General features: G+C 50.4%; 1 protein-coding gene across 1 annotated transcript in view; it reads left to right on the top strand.

Annotated features, from left to right (window-relative positions):
• The window catches only part of ryr1b (ryanodine receptor 1b (skeletal)), a 261073-nt gene that overhangs the window by 101723 nt on the left and 137209 nt on the right, over positions 1-22141 (top strand). The window contains exons 42-49 of the mRNA XM_038973731.1: positions 415-494; positions 1807-2080; positions 4964-5214; positions 5382-5476; positions 11757-11892; positions 18807-18993; positions 19909-20020; positions 20312-20432. Of these exons, the coding sequence (XP_038829659.1) occupies positions 415-494; positions 1807-2080; positions 4964-5214; positions 5382-5476; positions 11757-11892; positions 18807-18993; positions 19909-20020; positions 20312-20432 (1256 nt within the window). The remainder of the gene's footprint in view (positions 1-414; positions 495-1806; positions 2081-4963; positions 5215-5381; positions 5477-11756; positions 11893-18806; positions 18994-19908; positions 20021-20311; positions 20433-22141) is intronic.

Here is a 22141-nt window from a genome sequence, read left to right as displayed (position 1 = left end):
AGCAGAATACACATTTATGTTGTTTGCTGCAACATATGGACAATATAACGTTGTATTGTGTTATAACATACTGACAATATAACGTTGTATTGTGTTGTAACATACGGACAATATAATGTTGTATTGTGTTATAACATACTGACAATATAACGTTGTATTGTGTTATAACATATGGGCAATATAATGTTGTATTGTGTTATAACATACTGACAATATAATGTTGTATTGTGTTATAACATATGGACAATATAACATTGTATTGTGTTATAACATACTGACAATATAACGTTGTATTGTGTTATAACATACTGACAATATAACGTTGTATTGTGTTATAACATACTGACAATATAACGTTGTATTGTGTTATAACATACTGACAATATAATGTTATATTGTGTTGTATCTCCTTAGGCTGATGGGCAAGGTGAATAACTTGAGGAAGAAAAAGGAGGTGGTGGAGGAGCCAGAAGAGGAGGAGGAGGTCAAACCCAGTAAGAACACATTCACCACCCTAACCCCTAACCCCAAACCCAGGAGGAGGTCAAACCAGTAGGTTAACTCTAGTATATCCCTAACCCCTAACCCCTAACCCCTAACCCCAAACCCCTAACCCCTAACCCCCAAACCCAGGAGGAGGAGGTCAAACCCAGTAAGAACACAACCCCTAACCCCTAACCCCCTAACCCCTAACCCCTAACCCCTAAACCCCTAACCCAGGAGGAGGAGGTCAAACCCAGTAAGAACACAACCCCTAACCCCTAACCCCTAACCCCCTAACCCCTAACCCCTAACCCAGGAGGAGGAGGTCAAACCCAGTAATAACACAACCCCTAACCCCTAACCCCTAACCCCTAACCCCCTAACCCAAGAGGAGGAGTTCAAACCAGTAGGTTAACTCTAGTATACCCCTAACCCCAAACCCCTAACCCAGGAGGAGGAGGTCAAACCCAGTAATAACACAACCCCTAACCCCTAACCCCTAACCCCCTAACCCAGGAGGAGGAGTTCAAACCAGTAGGTTAACTCTAGTATACCCCTAACCCCAAACCCCTAACCCAGGAGGAGGAGGTCAAACCCAGTAATAACACAACCCCTAACCCCCTAACCCCCTAACCCCCTAACCCCTAACCCCCTAACCCCTAACCCCTAACCCCTAACCCCTAACCCAGGAGGAGGAGGTCAAACCAGTAGGTTAACTCTAGTATACCCCTAACCCCAAACCCCTAACCCCAAACCCAGGAGGAGGAGGTCAAACCAGTAGGTTAACTCTAGTATATCCCTAACCCCTAACCCCTAACCCCTAACCCCAAACCCCTAACCCTTATATCCATGAGGTGATCTTTATCTGTCTCTGTGGTTAGAACACAGTCTGTACTTGCTGTTTTCACAGCTTCACACAGTTAACTGCCTAGTCTAAGTCTGACAGCTCATCGGTTAACTGAAGTATAAACAGACAGACATCCTAGACTTAGTTGACTTATTCCTGTTAATAAATCCAAGTGGCGCATCGAGGGCCTCAACAGTCAACTTTGCTCTGTTCCAGACCTCCTTCCAGGTGATTCCTGGCAGACTTGACTCCTGTATTAATTCAAGTGGTGGCGTAATCTAGCACTTCCTAGTGGTCCCTCACACTAATAATATTCTATCTATTTTATCCCCTGTACCCCCAAAAATCCCCTGTAAATGTTCCTATGCCACAAAAGCTTGAGCTGGTGTAGTTCCCGGCCAACGCAAAGTCAAAAATAAGTAATATCTTGTTCATTCACTACAACTCCATTGTATGTCCCTCCTCCTTTCCCTAAGGCACTCTCCAGGAGCTGATCTCCCATACCATGATCCACTGGGCCCAAGAGGCCTTCATTCAGAACCCTGAGCTGGTGCGTCTGATGTTCAGCCTGCTCCATAGGCAGTATGATGGGCTGGGAGAGCTGACCAGAGCCTTGCCTAAAGCCTACGCCATCAACGCTGTATCTGTCCAGGATACGATGGACTTGTTGGAGTGCTTGGGCCAGATCAGATCTCTGCTCATCGTGCAGATGGGCCCCGAGGAGGAGAGGCTCATGATCCAGAGCATCGGGTACGTCTGGTTACTGTACCTGTAAGGTTAGGGTGGTTACTGTACCTGTAAGGTTAGGGTGGTTACTGGAGCTTTAAGGTTAGGGTGGTTACTGTACCTGTAAGGTTAGGGTGGTTACTGTACCTGTAAGGTTAGGGTGGTTACTGGAGCTTTAAGGTTAGGGTGGTTACTGTACCTGTAAGGTTAGGGTGGTTACTGTACCTGTAAGGTTAGGGTGGGTACTGTACCTTTAAGGTTAGGGTGGTTACTGTACCTTTAGGGTTAGGATACACCTGGGTACTGTACCTTTAAGGTTAGGGTGGTTACTGTACCTGTAAGGTTAGGGTGGGTACTGTACCTTTAAGGTTAGGGTGGGTACTGTACCTTTAAGGTTAGGGTGGTTACTGTACCTTTAAGGTTAGGGTGGTTACTGTACCTTTAGGGTTAGGGTGGGTACTGTACCTGTAAGGTTAGGGTGGGTACTGTACCTGTAAGGTTAGGGTGGGTACTGTACCTTTAAGGTTAGGGTGGGTACTGTACCTTTAAGGTTAGGGTGGTTACTGTACCTTTAAGGTTAGGGTGGTTACTGTACCTTTAGGGTTAGGGTGGGTACTGTACCTGTAAGGTTAGGGTGGGTACTGTACCTTTAAGGTTAGGGTGGGTACTGTACCTTTAAGGTTAGGGTGGTTACTGTACCTTTAGGGTTAGGGTGGGTACTGTACCTTTAAGGTTAGGGTGGTTACTGTACCTTTAGGGTTAGGATACACCTGGGTACTGTACCTTTAAGGTTAGGGTGGGTACTGTACCTTTAAGCTTAGGGGGGTACTGTACCTTTAAGGTTAGGATACACCTGGGTACTGTACCTTTAAGGTTAGGGGGGTACTGTACCTTTAAGGTTAGGATATGCCTGGGTACTGTACCTTTAAGGTTAGGATACATCTGGGTACTGTACCTTTAAGGTTAGGGGGGTACTGTACCTTTAAGGTTAGGATACACCTGGGTACTGAACCTTTAAGGTTAGGGGGGTACTGTACCTTTAAGGTTAGGATATGCCTGGGTACTGTACCTTTAAGGTTAGGGTGGTTACTGTACCTTTAAGGTTAGGGTGGGTACTGTACCTTTAAGGTTAGGGTGGGTACTGTACCTTTAAGGTTAGGATACGTCTGGGTACTGTACCTTTAAGGTTAGGGTGGTTACTGTACCTTTAAGGTTAGGATACGCCTGGGTACTGTACCTTTAAGGTTAGGGTGGTTACTGTACCTTTAAGGTTCGGCTAAGTACTGTACCGTTAAGGTATGTCTGGGTACTGTACCTTTAGGGTTAGGGTGGTTACTGTACCTTTAGGGTTAGGGTGGTTACTGTACCTTTATGGTTAGGGTGGTGACTGTACCTTTAAGGTTAGGATACACCTGGGTACTGTAACTTGAGGGTTAGGATACGTCTGGGTACTGTACCTTTAGGGTTAGGATACGCCTGGGTACTGTACCTTTAAGGTTAGGGTGGTTACTGTACCTTTAAGGTTAGGGTGGGTACTGTACCTTTAAGGTTAGGATACACCTGGGTACTGTACCTTTAAGGTTAGGATACACCTGGGTACTGTACCTTTAAGGTTAGGATTTGTCTGGGTACTGTACCTTTAGGGTTAGGATACGCCTGGGTACTGTACCTTTAGGTTTAGGGTGGTTACTGTACCTTTAAGGTATGTCTGGTTATTGTACCTTTAACGTATTTCGGGGTACTGTACCTTTAAGGTTAGGGTGGTTACTGTACCTTTAGGGTTAGGGTGGTTACTGTACCTTTAAGGTATGTCTGGTTATTGTACCGTTAACGTATTTCAGGGTACTGTACCTTTAAGGTTAGGGTGGTTACTGTACCTTTAAGGTTAGGGTGGTTACTGTACCTTTAAGGTATGTCTGGTTATTGTACCTTTAACGTATTTCGGGGTACTGTACCTTTAGGGTTAGGGTGGTTACTGTACCTTTAAGGTATGTCTGGTTATTGTACCTTTAACGTATTTCGGGGTACTGTACCTTTAAGGTTAGGGTGGGTACTGTACCTTTAAGGTATGTATGGTTACTGTACCTTTAAGGTTAGGGTGGTTACTGTACCTTTAAGGTTAGGGTGGTTACTGTACCTTTAAGGTATGTATGGTTACTGTACCTTTAAGGTTAGGGTGGTTACTGTACCTTTAGGGTATGTCTGGTTGTTGTACCTTTAAGGTTATGTTGGTTACTGTACCTTTAGGGTTAGGGTGGTTACTGTACCTTTAAGGTTAGGGTGGTTACTGTACCTTTAAGGTATGTCTGGTTACTGTACCTTTAAGGTTAGGGTGGTTACTGTACCTTTAAGGTATGTCTGGTTACTGTACCTTTAAGGTTAGGGTGGTTACTGTACCTTTAGGGTATGTCTGGTTACTGTACCTTTAAGGTTAGGGTGGTTACTGTACCTTTAGGGTTAGGGTGGTTACTGCACCTTTAAGGTATGTATGGTTACTGTACCTTTAAGGTTAGAGTGGTTACTGTACCTTTACGGTTAGGGTGGTTACTGTACCTTTAAGGTATGTCTGGTTACTGTACCTTTAAGGTTAGGGTGGTTACTGTACCTTTAAGGTATGTCTGGTTACTGTACCTTTAGGGTTAGGGTGGTTACTGTACCTTTAAGGTTAGGGTGGTTACTGTACCTTTAAGGTATGTCTGGTTACTGTACCTTGTAAAGGTTAGGCTCATGACCTAGAGCATCGGGCATCAATTAGGTGGCCCAGTGTTAACCAGGGTTCTAATCCGCTAGCCAGCACCTCGCCTATACAGGTGTGCATTTCTTTAAACAAAGTGTTCTACCAACACCCCAACTTGATTAGAGCTCTGATTGTTTACCTATTTATTTATTTGTTTGTTTGTTTTCCAGGAACATTATGAACAACAAGGTGTTCTACCAGCACCCTAACCTGATGAGGGCTCTGGGGATGCATGAGACTGTCATGGAGGTGATGGTTAATGTGCTGGGAGGAGGAGGAGATTCCAAGGAGATCCGGTTCCCCCAGATGGTGACCAACTGCTGTCGGTTCCTGTGCTACTTCTGTCGTATCAGCCGTCAGAACCAGAGGTCCATGTTTGATCACCTCAGCTACCTGCTGCAGAACAGCGGCATCGGCCTAGGTACAGTACACTCTGCCTGTCAATCAGAAAACACACAGATGAACTCTTAATCACTGGTGAGGGATCAGTTATGTTTTCATCCCTCTAGTGGTAAAGGTTAGGATTGCGGATAGGGAAATGTGATCCTAGATCTGTGTTTAATAAACATTATCCTGGTCTTCTTGTAGGTATGCGTGGCTCCACCCCTCTGGATGTGGCTGCAGCGTCCTGTATCGACAACAACGAGCTGGCCTTAGCTCTACAGGAGCAGGACCTGGAGAAGGTAACCCTAACCTGTCACCCTGTATCCCTATTTAACAGGAGACTGCTGAGGTTAGGATGGCTCATAAAAGTGGCTGGAACGGAGAAAATGGAATTGCATCAATGCATTTGATACCATTCCACTCTTTCCACTTCAGCCATTACCACGAGCCCGTCCTCCCAAATTAAGGTTCCACCAACCTCCAGTGTCCTATTTCATATATAGAGCGGGAAGAATGGCGCCAGAGGGGATGGCTGACGTTTTACAGGCTCCTAACCAACCGTGCTATTTTGTGTGTTTTTTTTTGCGTTGTTTGTAACTTATTTTGTACATAATGTTGATGTTACCGTCTCTTCTGACCGAAAAGAGCTTCTGGACATCAGAACAGCGATTATTCACCTTGAACTGGGCAAAGATTTCTTCTTTAATGAGTCTGACAGGAAGGACATAATGCTGTTCCCGGACAAGGCCCAAATCCCTGTCATTCACATGAAGAAAAGCAGGAGATACAGGGGCCACAGATCAGGATGCCTTGTGAGAATTTGTCGGCGAGTGGGGAACCCGCCTCTACCATCCGTTCTATTGGCAAACGTGCAATCACTGGAGAATAAACTGGATGAGCTCCGTTCGAGACTATCCTACCAACGGGACATTAAAACCTGTAATATCTTATGTTTCACTGAGTCGTGGCTGAACGACGACGCAGATAATATACGGTTGTCTGGGTTACCCGTGCATCGGCAGGACAGAACAGCTGCGTCCGGTAAGACGAGGGGTGGGGGTGTGTGTCTATTTGTTAATAACAGTTGGTGCACAATGTCTAATATCAAGGAAGACTCGAGGTATTGCTCACCTGAGGTAGAGTACCTCATGATAAGCTGTAGACCACACTATTTACCAAGAGAGTTTTCATCTATATTATTCGTAGCTGTCTATTTACCACCACAAACCGATGCTGGCACTAAGACCACACTCAACGAACTGTATAGGGCCATAAGCAAACAAGAAAATGCTCATCCACTGGTGGCACTCCTAGTGGCCGGGGACTTTAATGCAGGGAAATTTAAATCTGTTTTACCTAAATTCTATCAGCATTTCACATGTGCAACCAGAGGAAAATAACTCTAGACCACCTTTACTCCACACACAGAGACACATACAAAGCTCACCCTCTCCATCCATTTGGCAAATCTGACCATAATCTTAATTCCTGTTTACGAGCAAAAACTAAAGCAGGAAGTACCAGTGACTCACTCAATACGGAAGTGGTCAGATGACACGGATGCTACGCTAGAGGACTGTTTTGTTAGCACAGATTGGAATATGTTCCGGGATTCATCCAATGCCATTGCGGAGTATACCAGAATACATGAGAGCACCAGCTGTTCTGGACGACTGTGTGATCACGCTCTCCATAGCCGATGTGAGCAAGACCTTTAAACAGGTCAATATTCACAAGGCCGCGGGGCCAGACGGATTACCAGGACGTGTACTCAGAGCATGCATGGACCAACTGGCAAGTGTCTTTACTGACATTTTCAACCTCTCCCAGACCGAGTCTGTAATACCTACATGTTTCAAGCAGACCACCATAGTCCCTGTGCCCAAGAAAGTGAAGGTAACCTGCCTAAATGTCTACCGCCCCATAGGACTCATGTTGGTAGCCATGAAGTGCTTCGAAAGGCTGGTCATGGCTCACATCAACACCATCATCCCGGAAACCCTAGACCCACTCCAATTTGCATACCGCCCCAACAGATTCACAAATTACACAATCTCAACCGCACTCCACACTGCCATTTCCAACCTGGACAAAAGGAACACCTATGTAAGAATGCTATTCATTAGTCAGTATTGAACACCATAGTGACAACAAAGCTCATCACTAAGCTAATCACTAAGCTAAGGACCCTGGGACTAAACACCTCCCTCTGCAACTGGATCCTGGACATCCTGACGGGCCACCCCCAGGTGGTAAGGGTAGGCAACAACACAGCTGCCACACTGATCCTCAACACAGGGGCCCCTCAGGGGTGCGTGCTCAGTCCCCTCCTGTATTCCCTGTTCACCCAAGACTGCGTGGCCAAGCACGACTCCAACACCATCATTACATTTTCTGACGACACAACGGTAGTAGGCCTGATCACCGACAACGATGAGACAGCCTATAGAGAGGAGGTCTGAGAGCTGGTAGTGTGGTGCCAGGACAACAACCTCTCCCTCAACATGAGCAAGACAATGGCGATGGTCGTGGACGACAGGAAAAGGAGGGCCGAGCACGCCCCCATTCTCATCGACGGGGCTGTAGTGGAGTGGGTTGAGAGCTCCTTGGTGTCCACATCACTAACAAACTATCATGGTCCAAACACACCAAAACAGTAGTGAAGAGGGCACGACAACGCCTTTCCCCCTCACGAGACTTTGCATGGGTCCCCAGACCCTCAAAAAGTTCTACAGCTGCACCATCGAGAGCATTCTGACCGGTTGCATCAACGCCTGGTATGGCATCTGCTCGGCATCAGACCGTAAGGCGCTACAGAGGGTAATGCATACCGCCCAGCAAATCACTGGGGCCAAGCTTCCTGCCATCCAGGACCTACTGTCACGTTCGTTTAGAGATGGATTGGACCAAGGTGCAGCGTGGTGGGCGTACATCTTTGTTTTATTTAAATTCCACCGAAAAAACAACAAAATACAAAACGAACGTAAAGCTATATGCAGTGCAGAAAGCAACTACACACAAACAAGATCCCACAAACTAAAGGTGGAAAAAAGGCTGCCTAAGTATGATCCCCAATCAGAGACAACGATAGACAGCTGCCTCTGATTGGGAACCACACCCGGCCAACGAAGAAATAGAAAAACTAGAATGCCCACCCAAATCACACCCTGACCTAACCAAATAGAGAAATAAAAAGTCTCTCTAAGGTCAGGGCGTGACACCTACAGTAGATACTAGGCAGTGAGGAAAGCCCATAACATTTTCAGAGACTCCAGTCATCCAAGTCATAGACTGTTCTCTCTGCTACCACACGGCAGGCAGTATCGGAGATCCAAGTTAAGGTCCAAAAGGCTCCTTAACAGCTTCTACCTCCAAGCCATTAGACGGCTGAACAATTAATTAAATGGCCACCCGGACTATTTGCATTGACCCCCCTTTGTTTTTACACTAATGCTACTCACTTTTTATTATCTATGCATAGTCACTTTACCCCTACAAATTACTTTGTTTTATTAAGTAAATCTTTTCTTAACTATTTTCTTAAAACTGGTTGGTTAAGGGCTTGTAAGTAAGCATTTCATGGTAAGGTCTACACCTGTTGTATTTGGCACATGTGACAAATAACATTTAAATTGATTTGATTTGACCCAAACCCTTACTCTAACCCAACAACGAGCTGGCCGAGGCTCTGCAGGAGCAGATCCTGGAGATCAGTCACCCTGTACCCCTAGTCCCTATACAGTAGACCCTGGATAGACCACCTCATCACCCTGTACCCCTATACAGTAGACCCTGGATAGAACACCTCATCACCCTGTACCCCTAGTCCCTATACAGTAGACCCTGGATAGACCACCTCAGTCACCCTGTACCCCTAGTCCCTATACAGTAGACCCTGGACAGAACACCTCAGTCACCCTGTACCCCTAGTCCCTATACAGTAGACCCTGGACAGAACACCTCAGTCACCCTGTACCCCTAGTCCCTATACAGTAGACCCTGGATAGACCACCTCATCACCCTGTACCCCTAGTCCCTATACAGTAGACCCTGGATAGACCACCTCAGTCACCCTGTACCCCGTGTCCCTATACAGTAGACCCTGGATAGACCACCTCAGTCACCCTGTACCCCTAGTCCCTATACAGTAGACCCTGGATAGACCACCTCAGTCACCCTGTACCCCTAGTCCCTATACAGTAGACCCTGGATAGAACACCTCAGTCACCCTGTACCCCTAGTCCCTATACAGTAGACCCTGGACAGAACACCTCAGTCACCCTGTACCCCTAGTCCCTATACAGTAGACCCTGGACAGAACACCTCAGTCACCCTGTACCCCTAGTCCCTATACAGTAGACCCTGGATAGACCACCTCATCACCCTGTACCCCTAGTCCCTATACAGTAGACCCTGGATAGACCACCTCAGTCACCCTGTACCCCGTGTCCCTATACAGTAGACCCTGGATAGACCACCTCAGTCACCCTGTACCCCTAGTCCCTATACAGTAGACCCTGGATAGACCACCTCAGTCACCCTGTACCCCTAGTCCCTATACAGTAGACCCTGGACAGAACACCTCAGTCACCCTGTACCCCTTGTCCCTATACAGTAGACCCTGGATAGACCACCTCAGTCACCCTGTACCCCTAGTCCCTATACAGTAGACCCTGGATAGACCACCTCAGTCACCCTGTACCCCTATACAGTAGACCCTGGATAGACCACCTCAGTCACCCTGTACCCCTAGTCCCTATACAGTAGACCCTGGATAGACCACCTCAGTCACCCTGTACCCCTTGTCCCTATACAGTAGACCCTGGATAGACCACCTCAGTCACCCTGTACCCCGTGTCCCTATACAGTAGACCCTGGATAGACCACCTCAGTCACCCTGTACCCCTAGTCCCTATACAGTAGACCCTGGATAGACCACCTCAGTCACCCTGTACCCCTAGTCCCTATACAGTAGACCCTGGATAGACGACCTCAGTCACCCTGTACCCCTAGTCCCTATACAGTAGACCCTGGATAGAACACCTCATCACCCTGTACCCCTAGTCCCTATACAGTAGACCATGGATAGACCACCTCAGTCACCCTGTACCCCTATACAGTAGACCCTGGATAGACCACCTCAGTCACCCTGTACCCCTAGTCCCTATACAGTAGACCCTGGATAGACCACCTCATCACCCTGTACCCCTAGTCCCTATACAGTAGACCCTGGACAGAACACCTCAGTCACCCTGTACCCCTAGTCCCTATACAGTAGACCCTGGACAGAACACCTCAGTCACCCTGTACCCCTATACAGTAGACCCTGGATAGACCACCTCATCACCCTGTACCCCTAGTCCCTATACAGTAGACCCTGGATAGACCACCTCAGTCACCCTGTACCCCTAGTCCCTATACAGTAGACCCTGGATAGACCACCTCATCACCCTGTACCCCTAGTCCCTATACAGTAGACCCTGGATAGACCACCTCAGTCACCCTGTACCCCTATACAGTATACCCTGGATAGACCACCTCAGTCACCCTGTACCCCTTGTCCTTATACAGTAGACCCTGGATAGACCACCTCAGTCACCCTGTACCCCTAGTCCCTATACAGTAGACCCTGGATAGACCACCTCAGTCACCCTGTACCCCTAGTCCCTATACAGTAGACCCTGGATAGAACACCTCATCACCCTGTACCCCTATACAGTAGACCCTGGATAGAACACCTCATCACCCTGTACCCCTAGTCCCTATACAGTAGACCCTGGATAGACCACCTCAGTCACCCTGTACCCCTATACAGTAGACCCTGGATAGAACACCTCATCACCCTGTACCCCTAGTCCCTATACAGTAGACCCTGGATAGAACACCTCATCACCCTGTCCCCCTATACAGTAGACCCTGGATAGAACACCTCATCACCCTGTACCCCTATACAGTAGACCCTGGATAGAACACCTCATCACCCTGTACCCCTATACAGTAGACCCTGGATAGACCACCTCATCACCCTGTACCCCTAGTCCCTATACAGTAGACCCTGGATAGAACACCTCATCACCCTGTACCCCTAGTCCCTATACAGTAGACCCTGGATAGAACACCTCATCACCCTGTACCCCTATACAGTAGACCCTGGATAGACCACCTCATCACCCTGTACCCCTATACAGTAGACCCTGGATAGAACACCTCAGTCACCCTGTACCCCTATACAGTAGACCCTGGATAGACCACCTCAGTCACCCTGTACCCCTAGTCCCTATACAGTAGACCCTGGATAGACCACCTCATCACCCTGTACCCCTAGTCCCTATACAGTAGACCCTGGATAGAACACCTCATCACCCTGTACCCCTAGTCCCTATACAGTAGACCCTGGACAGAACACCTCATCACCCTGTACCCCTAGTCCCTATACAGTAGACCCTGGATAGAACACCTCATCACCCTGTACCCCTATACAGTAGACCCTGGATAGACCACCTCATCACCCTGTCCCATGCTCCTGTCTACGGGGTACCCTGCTAACCCTTACCCTCTCCTACCTGCCACTCTCTCCAGGTGGTGACGTATCTGGCGGGCTGTGGACTACAGAGCTGTCCAATGCTCCTGTCTAAGGGTTACCCTGACATCGGCTGGAATCCCTGTGGAGGAGAGAAATACCTGGACTTCCTCCGCTTTGCCGTCTTTGTCAACGGTCAGTTACAGTACCTCCAACACCTAGCAAAACAACAGACACTGAATATACGTTCTGTTTCACAATTCTGAAGTGTGGATTCGGAGTGGTTTCCAGGCTATCTAATACCTGGACTATATTCCTGATGTTGCTGCTGTTATCATTGATATTGTTATCGCTGACTTGGCTGAAGTCTCTATAACTGTAGTCTCCACCATGGTAGTCTCCACCGTGGCTGTAGTCTCCACCATGGCTGTAGTCTCCACCATGGCTGTAGTCTCCACCATGGCTGTAGTCTCCACCATGGTAGTCTCCACCGTGGCTGTAGTCTCCACCACAGCTGTAGTCTCCACCATGGTAGTCTCCACCATGGTAGTCTCCACCGTGGATGTAGTCTCCACCACAGCTGTAGTCTCCACCATGGTAGTCTCCACCATGGTAGTCTCCACCACAGCTGTAGTCTCCACCACAGCTGTAGTCTCCACCATGGTAGTCTCCACCACAGCTGTAGTCTCCACCGTGGCTGTAGTCTCCACTGTGGCTGTAGTCTCCACCGTGGCTGTAGTCTCCACTGTGGCTGTAGTCTCCACCGTGGCTGTAGTCTCCACTGTGGCTGTAGTCTCCACCGTGGCTGTAGTCTCCACTGTGGCTGTAGTCTCCACCGTGGCTGTAGTCTCCACCGTGGCTGTAGTCTCCACCATGGCGGTAGTCTCCACCATTGCTGTAGTCTCCACCATGGCGGTAGTCTCCACCATGGCTGTAGTCTCCACCATGGCTGTAGTCTCCACCATGGCTGTAGTCTCCACCATGCTGTAGTCTCCACCATGGCTGTAGTCTCCACCGTGGCTGTAGTCTCCAACATGGTAGCCTCCACCGTGGCTGTAGTCTCCACTGTGGCTGTAGTCTCCACCGTGGCTGTAGTACCGTGGCAGTAGTCTCCACCATGGCTGTAGTCTCCACCATGGTAGCCTCCACCGTGGCTGTAGTTTCCACCGCGGCTGTAGTCTCCACCGTGGCTGTAGTCTCCACCGTTGCTGTAGTCTCCACCCGTGGCTGTAGTCTCCACCGGGGCTGTAGTCTCCACCGTGGCTGTGGTCTCCACCATGGTAGCCTCCACCGTGGCTGTAGTTTCCACCGTGGCTGTAGTCTCCACCGTGGCTGTAGTCTCCACCGTTGCTGTAGTCTCCACCATGGCTGTAGTCTCCACCGTGGCTGTAGTCTCCACCATGGTAGCCTCCACCGTGGCTGTAGTCTCCACCGTGGCTGTAGTCTCCACCGTGGCTGTAGTCTCCACCATGGCTGTAGTCTCCACCATGCTGTAGTCTCCACCATTACTGTAGTCTCCACCATGGCTGTAGTCTCCACCATGGCTGTAGTCTCCACCATGGTAGCCTCCACCGTGGCTGTAGTCTCCACCATGGCTGTAGTCTCCACCATGGCTGTAGTCTCCACCATGGCTGTAGTCTCCACCATGGTAGCCTCCACCGTGGCTGTAGTCTCCACCATGGCTGTAGTCTCCACCATGGCTGTAGTCTCCACCATGGCTGTAGTCTCCACCATGGTAGCCTCCACCGTGGCTGTAGCCTCCACCGTGGCTGTAGCCTCCACCGTGGCTTTAGCCTCCACTGTGGCTGTAGTCTCCACCATGGTAGTCTCCACCCTGGCTGTAGTCTCCACCGTGGCTGTAGTCTCCAACATGGTAGCCTCCACCGTGGCTGTAGTCTCCACTGTGGCTGTAGTCTCCACCGTGGCTGTAGTACCGTGGCAGTAGTCTCCACCATGGCTGTAGTCTCCACCATGGTAGCCTCCACCGTGGCTGTAGTTTCCACCGCGGCTGTAGTCTCCACCGTGGCTGTAGTCTCCACCGTGGCTGTAGTCTCCACCGTTGCTGTAGTCTCCACCCGTGGCTGTAGTCTCCACCGGGGCTGTAGTCTCCACCGTGGCTGTGGTCTCCACCATGGTAGCCTCCACCGTGGCTGTAGTTTCCACCGTGGCTGTAGTCTCCACCGTGGCTGTAGTCTCCACCGTTGCTGTAGTCTCCACCATGGCTGTAGTCTCCACCGTGGCTGTAGTCTCCACCATGGCTGTAGTCTCCACCATGGCTGTAGTCTCCACCATGGTAGCCTCCACCGTGGCTGTAGTCTCCACCATGGCTGTAGTCTCCACCATGGCTGTAGTCTCCACCATGGCTGTAGTCTCCACCATGGTAGCCTCCACCGTGGCTGTAGCCTCCACCGTGGCTGTAGCCTCCACCGTGGCTGTAGCCTCCACTGTGGCTGTAGTCTCCACCATGGTAGTCTCCACCATGGCTGTAGTCTCCACCGTGGCTGTAGTCTCCAACATGGTAGCCTCCACCGTGGCTGTAGTCTCCACTGTGGCTGTAGTCTCCACCGTGGCTGTAGTACCGTGGCAGTAGTCTCCACCATGGCTGTAGTCTCCACCATGGTAGCCTCCACCGTGGCTGTAGTTTCCACCGCGGCTGTAGTCTCCACCGTGGCTGTAGTCTCCACCGTGGCTGTAGTCTCCACCGTTGCTGTAGTCTCCACCCGTGGCTGTAGTCTCCACCGGGGCTGTAGTCTCCACCGTGGCTGTGGTCTCCACCATGGTAGCCTCCACCGTGGCTGTAGTTTCCACCGTGGCTGTAGTCTCCACCGTGGCTGTAGTCTCCACCGTTGCTGTAGTCTCCACCATGGCTGTAGTCTCCACCGTGGCTGTAGTCTCCACCATGGTAGCCTCCACCGTGGCTGTAGTCTCCACCGTGGCTGTAGTCTCCACCGTGGCTGTAGTCTCCACCATGGCTGTAGTCTCCACCATGGCTGTAGTCTCCACCATGCTGTAGTCTCCACCATTACTGTAGTCTCCACCATGGCTGTAGTCTCCACCATGGCTGTAGTCTCCACCATGGTAGCCTCCACCGTGGCTGTAGTCTCCACCATGGCTGTAGTCTCCACCATGGCTGTAGTCTCCACCATGGCTGTAGTCTCCACCATGGTAGCCTCCACCGTGGCTGTAGCCTCCACCGTGGCTGTAGCCTCCACCGTGGCTGTAGCCTCCACTGTGGCTGTAGTCTCCACCATGGTAGTCTCCACCATGGCTGTAGTCTCCACCATGGCTGTAGTCTCCACCATGATAGTCTCCACCATGGCTGTAGCCTCCACCGTGGCTTTAGCCTCCACTGTGGCTGTAGTCTCCACCATGGTATTCTCCACCCTGGCTGTAGTCTCCACCGTGGCTGTAGTCTCCAACATGGTAGCCTCCACCGTGGCTGTAGTCTCCACTGTGGCTGTAGTCTCCACCGTGGCTGTAGTACCGTGGCAGTAGTCTCCACCATGGCTGTAGTCTCCACCATGGTAGCCTCCACCGTGGCTGTAGTTTCCACCGCGGCTGTAGTCTCCACCGTGGCTGTAGTCTCCACCGTGGCTGTAGTCTCCACCGTTGCTGTAGTCTCCACCCGTGGCTGTAGTCTCCACCGGGGCTGTAGTCTCCACCGTGGCTGTGGTCTCCACCATGGTAGCCTCCACCGTGGCTGTAGTTTCCACCGTGGCTGTAGTCTCCACCGTGGCTGTAGTCTCCACCGTTGCTGTAGTCTCCACCATGGCTGTAGTCTCCACCGTGGCTGTAGTCTCCACCATGGCTGTAGTCTCCACCATGGCTGTAGTCTCCACCATGGTAGCCTCCACCGTGGCTGTAGTCTCCACCATGGCTGTAGTCTCCACCATGGCTGTAGTCTCCACCATGGCTGTAGTCTCCACCATGGTAGCCTCCACCGTGGCTGTAGCCTCCACCGTGGCTGTAGCCTCCACCGTGGCTGTAGCCTCCACTGTGGCTGTAGTCTCCACCATGGTAGTCTCCACCATGGCTGTAGTCTCCACCGTGGCTGTAGTCTCCAACATGGTAGCCTCCACCGTGGCTGTAGTCTCCACTGTGGCTGTAGTCTCCACCGTGGCTGTAGTACCGTGGCAGTAGTCTCCACCATGGCTGTAGTCTCCACCATGGTAGCCTCCACCGTGGCTGTAGTTTCCACCGCGGCTGTAGTCTCCACCGTGGCTGTAGTCTCCACCGTGGCTGTAGTCTCCACCGTTGCTGTAGTCTCCACCCGTGGCTGTAGTCTCCACCGGGGCTGTAGTCTCCACCGTGGCTGTGGTCTCCACCATGGTAGCCTCCACCGTGGCTGTAGTTTCCACCGTGGCTGTAGTCTCCACCGTGGCTGTAGTCTCCACCGTTGCTGTAGTCTCCACCATGGCTGTAGTCTCCACCGTGGCTGTAGTCTCCACCATGGTAGCCTCCACCGTGGCTGTAGTCTCCACCGTGGCTGTAGTCTCCACCGTGGCTGTAGTCTCCACCATGGCTGTAGTCTCCACCATGGCTGTAGTCTCCACCATGCTGTAGTCTCCACCATTACTGTAGTCTCCACCATGGCTGTAGTCTCCACCATGGCTGTAGTCTCCACCATGGTAGCCTCCACCGTGGCTGTAGTCTCCACCATGGCTGTAGTCTCCACCATGGCTGTAGTCTCCACCATGGCTGTAGTCTCCACCATGGTAGCCTCCACCGTGGCTGTAGCCTCCACCGTGGCTGTAGCCTCCACCGTGGCTGTAGCCTCCACTGTGGCTGTAGTCTCCACCATGGTAGTCTCCACCATGGCTGTAGTCTCCACCATGGCTGTAGTCTCCACCATGATAGTCTCCACCATGGCTGTAGTCTCCACCATGGCTGTAGTCTCCACCATGGTAGCCTCCACCATGGCTGTAGTCTCCACCATGCTGTAGTCTCCACCGTGGCTGTAGTCTCCACTGTGGCTGTAGTCTCCACCGTGGCTGTAGTCTCCACTGTGGCTGTAGTCTCCACCGTGGCTGTAGTCTCCACTGTGGCTGTAGTCTCCACCGTGGCTGTAGTCTCCACTGTGGCTGTAGTCTCCACCATGGCTGTAGTCTCCACCATGGCTGTAGTCTCCACCATGGCTGTAGTCTCCACCATTGCTGTAGTCTCCACCATGGCGGTAGTCTCCACCATGGCTGTAGTCTCCACCATGGCTGTAGTCTCCACCATGGCTGTAGTCTCCACCGTGGCTGTAGTCTCCACCATGGTAGTCTCCACCATGGTAGTCTCCACCATGGCTGTAGTCTCCACCATGGTAGCATTCCACCATGGCTGTAGTCTCCACCATGCTGTAGTATCCACCATGGCTGTAGTCTCCACCATGGTAGTCTCCACCATGGCTGTAGTCTCCACCATGGCTGTAGTCTCCACCATGGCTGTAGTCTCCACCGTGGCTTTAGTCTCCACCATGGTTGTCTCCACCATGGCTGTAGTCTCCACCATGGCTGTAGTCTCCACCATGGTAGCCTCCACCATGGCTGTAGTCTCCACCATGCTGTAGTCTCCACCATGGCTGTAGTCTCCACCGTGGCTGTAGTCTCCAACATGGTAGCCTCCACCATGGCTGTAGTCTCCACTGTGGCTGTAGTCTCCACCGTGGCTGTAGTACCGTGGCAGTAGTCTCCACCATGGCTGTAGTCTCCACCATGGTAGCCTCCACCGTGGCTGTAGTTTCCACCCGTGGCTGTAGTCTCCACCGGGGCTGTAGTCTCCACCGTGGCTGTGGTCTCCACCATGGTAGCCTCCACCGTGGCTGTAGTTTCCACCGTGGCTGTAGTCTCCACCGTGGCTGTAGTCTCCACCGTTGCTGTAGTCTCCACCATGGCTGTAGTCTCCACCGTGGCTGTAGTCTCCACCATGGTAGCCTCCACCGTGGCTGTAGTCTCCACCGTGGCTGTAGTCTCCACCATGGCTGTAGTCTCCACCATGGCTGTAGTCTCCACCATGCTGTAGTCTCCACCATTACTGTAGTCTCCACCATGGCTGTAGTCTCCACCATGACTGTAGTCTCCACCATGGTAGCCTCCACCGTGGCTGTAGTCTCCACCATGGCTGTAGTCTCCAACATGGCTGTAGTCTCCACCATGGCTGTAGTCTCCACCATGGTAGCCTCCACCGTGGCTGTAGCCTCCACCGTGGCTGTAGCCTCCACCGTGGTTGTAGCCTCCACCGTGGCTGTAGTCTCCACTGTGGCTGTGTTCTCCACCGTGGCTGTAGTCTCCACCGTGGCTGTAGTCTCCACCGTGGCTGTAGTCTCCACCGTGGCTTTAGTCTCCACCATGGTAGCCTCCACCGTGGCTGTAGCCTCCACCGTGGCTGTAGTCTCCACCATGGTAGCCTCCACCGTGGCTTTAGTCTCCACCGTGGCTGTAGTCTCCACCATGGTAGCCTCCACCGTGGCTGTAGCCTCCACCGTGGCTGTAGCCTCCACCGTGGCTGTAGTCTCCACCGTGGCTGTAGTCTCCACCGTGGCTGTAGTCTCCACCGTGGCTGTAGTCTCCACCGTGGCTTTAGTCTCCACCATGGTAGCCTCCACCGTGGCTGTAGTCTCCACCGTGGCTGTAGTCTCCACCGTGGCTGTAGTCTCCACCGTGGCTGTAGTCTCCACCGTGGCTTTAGTCTCCACCATGGTAGCCTCCACCGTGGCTTTAGCCTCCACCGTGGCTGTAGTCTCCACCGTGGCTGTAGTCTCCACCGTGGCTGTAGTCTCCACCGTGGCTGTAGTCTCCACCGTGGCTGTAGTCTCCACCGTGGCTGTAGTCTCCACCGTGGCTTTAGTCTCCACCATGGTAGCCTCCACCATGGCTGTAGTCTCCACCGTGGCTGTAGTCTCCACCGTGGCTGTAGTCTCCACCGTGGCTGTAGTCTCCACCGTGGCTTTAGTCTCCACCATGGTAGCCTCCACCGTGGCTGTAGCCTCCACCGTGGCTGTAGTCTCCACCATGGTAGTCTCCATAATAGAGGCGTGCCAGTGCTACATTGTACCAGTGGTGGTGACACTCACACTCTGTTCTTCTTCTATTATTTGTCTCTTCCTGTCTGTTCTTACCCTACAGGAGAGAGTGTGGAGGAGAATGCCAACGTGGTGGTGCGTCTACTGATTCGTCGGCCGGAGTGTTTTGGCCCCGCCCTGAGAGGAGAGGGGGGTGCTGGTCTGCTGGCGGCAATAGAGGAGGCCATCAAGATCTCAGAGGACCCAGCCAGGGACGGACCTACTGTCAAGAAGGACAGGCGGTTCCCCATGTAAGACTACTGGAGAGCTGTTGTTATGTTGTTGTTGTTCTGTTGTTGTTGTTGTTGTGGTGAAAAAAATGTTGTTATTGTGTTGTCGTTGTTATGTTGTTGTTGTGGGGATACATTTTTGTTGTTGTGTTGGTGTTGCTGTGGTGTTGTTGTGTTTGTGTTGTTGTGGTGTTGTTATTGTGTTGTATTGTTGTTGTTGTGTTGCGTTGTTGTTGTTGCGTTGTTGTTGTTGTTTTGTTGGGGTATTGTTGTGTTGTTGTTGTTGCGTTGTTGTTGTGTTGTTGTTTTGTTGGGGTATTGTTGTGTTGTTGTTTTGTTGGGGTATTGTTGTGTTGTTGTTGTGTTGGGGTATTGTTGTGTTGTTGTTGTTGCGTTGTTGTTGTGTTGTTGTTTTGTTGGGGTATTGTTGTGTTGTTGTTTTGTTGGGGTATTGTTGTGTTGTTGTTTTGTTGGGGTATTGTTGTGTTGTTGTTTTGTTGGGGTATTGTTGTGTTGTTGTTTTGTTGGGGTATTGTTGTGTTGTTGTTTTGTTGGGGTATTGTTGTGTTGTTGTTATGTTGTTGTTGGGGTATTGTTGTGTTGTTGTTGTTTTGTGGTGTGTAGCCTGGGACGGACCTACCATCAAGAAGGACAGACGCTTCCCTGTGTAATTAAAAGTATATTCTTTAGCATATAAAATGGATGCTGTGGTAAGACTAGAGAGAGAAAAGGTGTTCAGTATGAAAGAGAAGAAACATCAGAATATAAGACTGTCTCTATTGAACCATGTCTCTATTGTCTTGGAACCTAAAATAACACTAAAGACTAAACAATGTGAATAACGTCTCTCGCCCTCTTTTTCTGTCTGTCTGTCTGTCTGTCTGTCTGTCTGTCTGTCTGTCTGTCTGTCTGTCTGTCTGTCTGTCTGTCTGTCAGGTTTGGTGGTGAGGAGCAGCAGGAGGAGAACCGCGTCCATCTTGGAAACGCCATCATGTCCTTCTACTCTGCCCTCATCGACCTGCTGGGACGCTGTGCACCTGAGATGCACGTACGTTAGGCCGTTTTCCACAAGTCAACATTTCATAAGCGCTGATTCTGACGTCTGTTATGACAATACCACATGTTTACGGTCGTGAACATGAAGGATGCTTAGCTAGGCTTTACTAGAATCTGGCCGGGGCCTCGTTATATCTCTACCGAAACAATAACCCCTCTCGTTCTGTCTGTCTGTCTGTCTGTCTGTCTGTCTGTCTGTCTGTCTGTCTGTCTGTCTGTCTGTCTGTCTGTCTGTCTGTCTGTCTGCATGTATGTATCTCCCTGTCTGTTTGTCAATATCCAGTTGATCCAGGCGGGTAAAGGTGAGGCTCTGAGGATTCGGGCCATCCTGAGATCTCTGGTTCCTATAGAAGACCTGGTGGGAGTCATCAGTCTGTCTGTACAGATACCTGACTACGGGAAAGGTACGGGACAATCGACAATCACATCACTGTACAGAGATACCTGACTACGGGAAAGGTACGGGACAATCGACAATCACATCACTGTACAGATACCTGACTACGGGAAAGGTACGGGACAATAGACAATCACATCACTGTACAGAGATACCTGACTACGGGAAAGGTACGGGACAATAGACAATCACATCACTGTACAGATACCTGACTACGGGAAAGGTACGGGTCAATAGACAGTCCTATCACTGTACAGATACCTGACTACGGGAAAGGTACGGGACAATCGACAGTCATATCACTGCACAGAGATACCTGACTACGGGAAAGGTACGGGACAATAGACAGTCACATCACTGTACAGAGATACCTGACTACGGGAAAGGTACGGGACAATAGACAGTCATATCACTGCACAGAGATACCTGACTACGGGAAAGGTACGGGACAATAGACAGTCACATCACTGTACAGAGATACCCGACTACGGGAAAGGTACGGGACAATAGACAGTCATATCACTGTACAGAGATACCTGACTACGGGAAAGGTACGGGACAATAGACAGTCACATCACTGTACAGAGATACCCGACTACGGGAAAGGTACGGGACAATAGACAGTCACATCACTGTACAGAGATACCTGACTACGGGAAAGGTACGGGACAATCGACAGTCATATCACTGCACAGAGATACCTGACTACGGGAAAGGTACGGGACAATAGACAGTCACATCACTGTACAGAGATACCTGACTACGGGAAAGGTACGGGACAATAGACAGTCATATCACTGCACAGAGATACCTGACTACGGGAAAGGTACGGGACAATAGACAATCGTATCACTGTACAGATACCTGACTACGGGAAAGGTACGGGACAATAGACAGTCACATCACTGTACAGATACCTGACTACGGTAAAGGTACGGGACAATAGACAATCATATCACTGCACAGATACCTGACTACGGGAAAGGTACGGGACAATAGACAATCACATCACTGTACAGATACCTGACTACGGGAAAGGTACGGGACAATAGACAATCATATCACTGTACAGAGATACCTGACTACGGGAAAGGTACGGGACAATAGACAGTCATATCACTGTACAGAGATACCTGACTACGGGAAAGGTACGGGACAATAGACAGTCATATCACTGTACAGAGATACCTGACTACGGTAAAGGTACGGGACAATAGACAGTCATATCACTGTACAGAGATACCTGACTACGGGAAAGGTACGGGACAATAGACAGTCATATCACTGTACAGATACCTGACTACGGGAAAGGTACGGGACAATAGACAATCACATCACTGTACAGAAACCTGACTACGGGAAAGGTACGGGACAATAGACAATCACATCACTGTACAGATACCTGACTACGGGAAAGGTACGGGACAATAGACAATCGTATCACTGTACAGATACCTGACTACGGGAAAGGTACGGGACAATAGACAATCATATCACTGTACAGATACCTGACTACGTGAAAGGTACGGGACAATAGACAATCACATCACTGTACAGAGATACCTGACTACGGGAAAGGTACGGGACAATAGACAGTCACATCACTGTACAGATACCTGACTACGGTAAAGGTACGGGACAATAGACAATCGTATCACTGTACAGATACCTGACTACGGGAAAGGTACGGGACAATAGACAATCATATCACTGTAC

This window comes from Salvelinus namaycush, chromosome 34, assembly GCF_016432855.1.
Source record: "Salvelinus namaycush isolate Seneca chromosome 34, SaNama_1.0, whole genome shotgun sequence".
Taxonomy (NCBI): Eukaryota; Metazoa; Chordata; class Actinopteri; order Salmoniformes; family Salmonidae; genus Salvelinus; species Salvelinus namaycush.
This window is presented reverse-complemented; position numbering and strand designations above follow the sequence as displayed.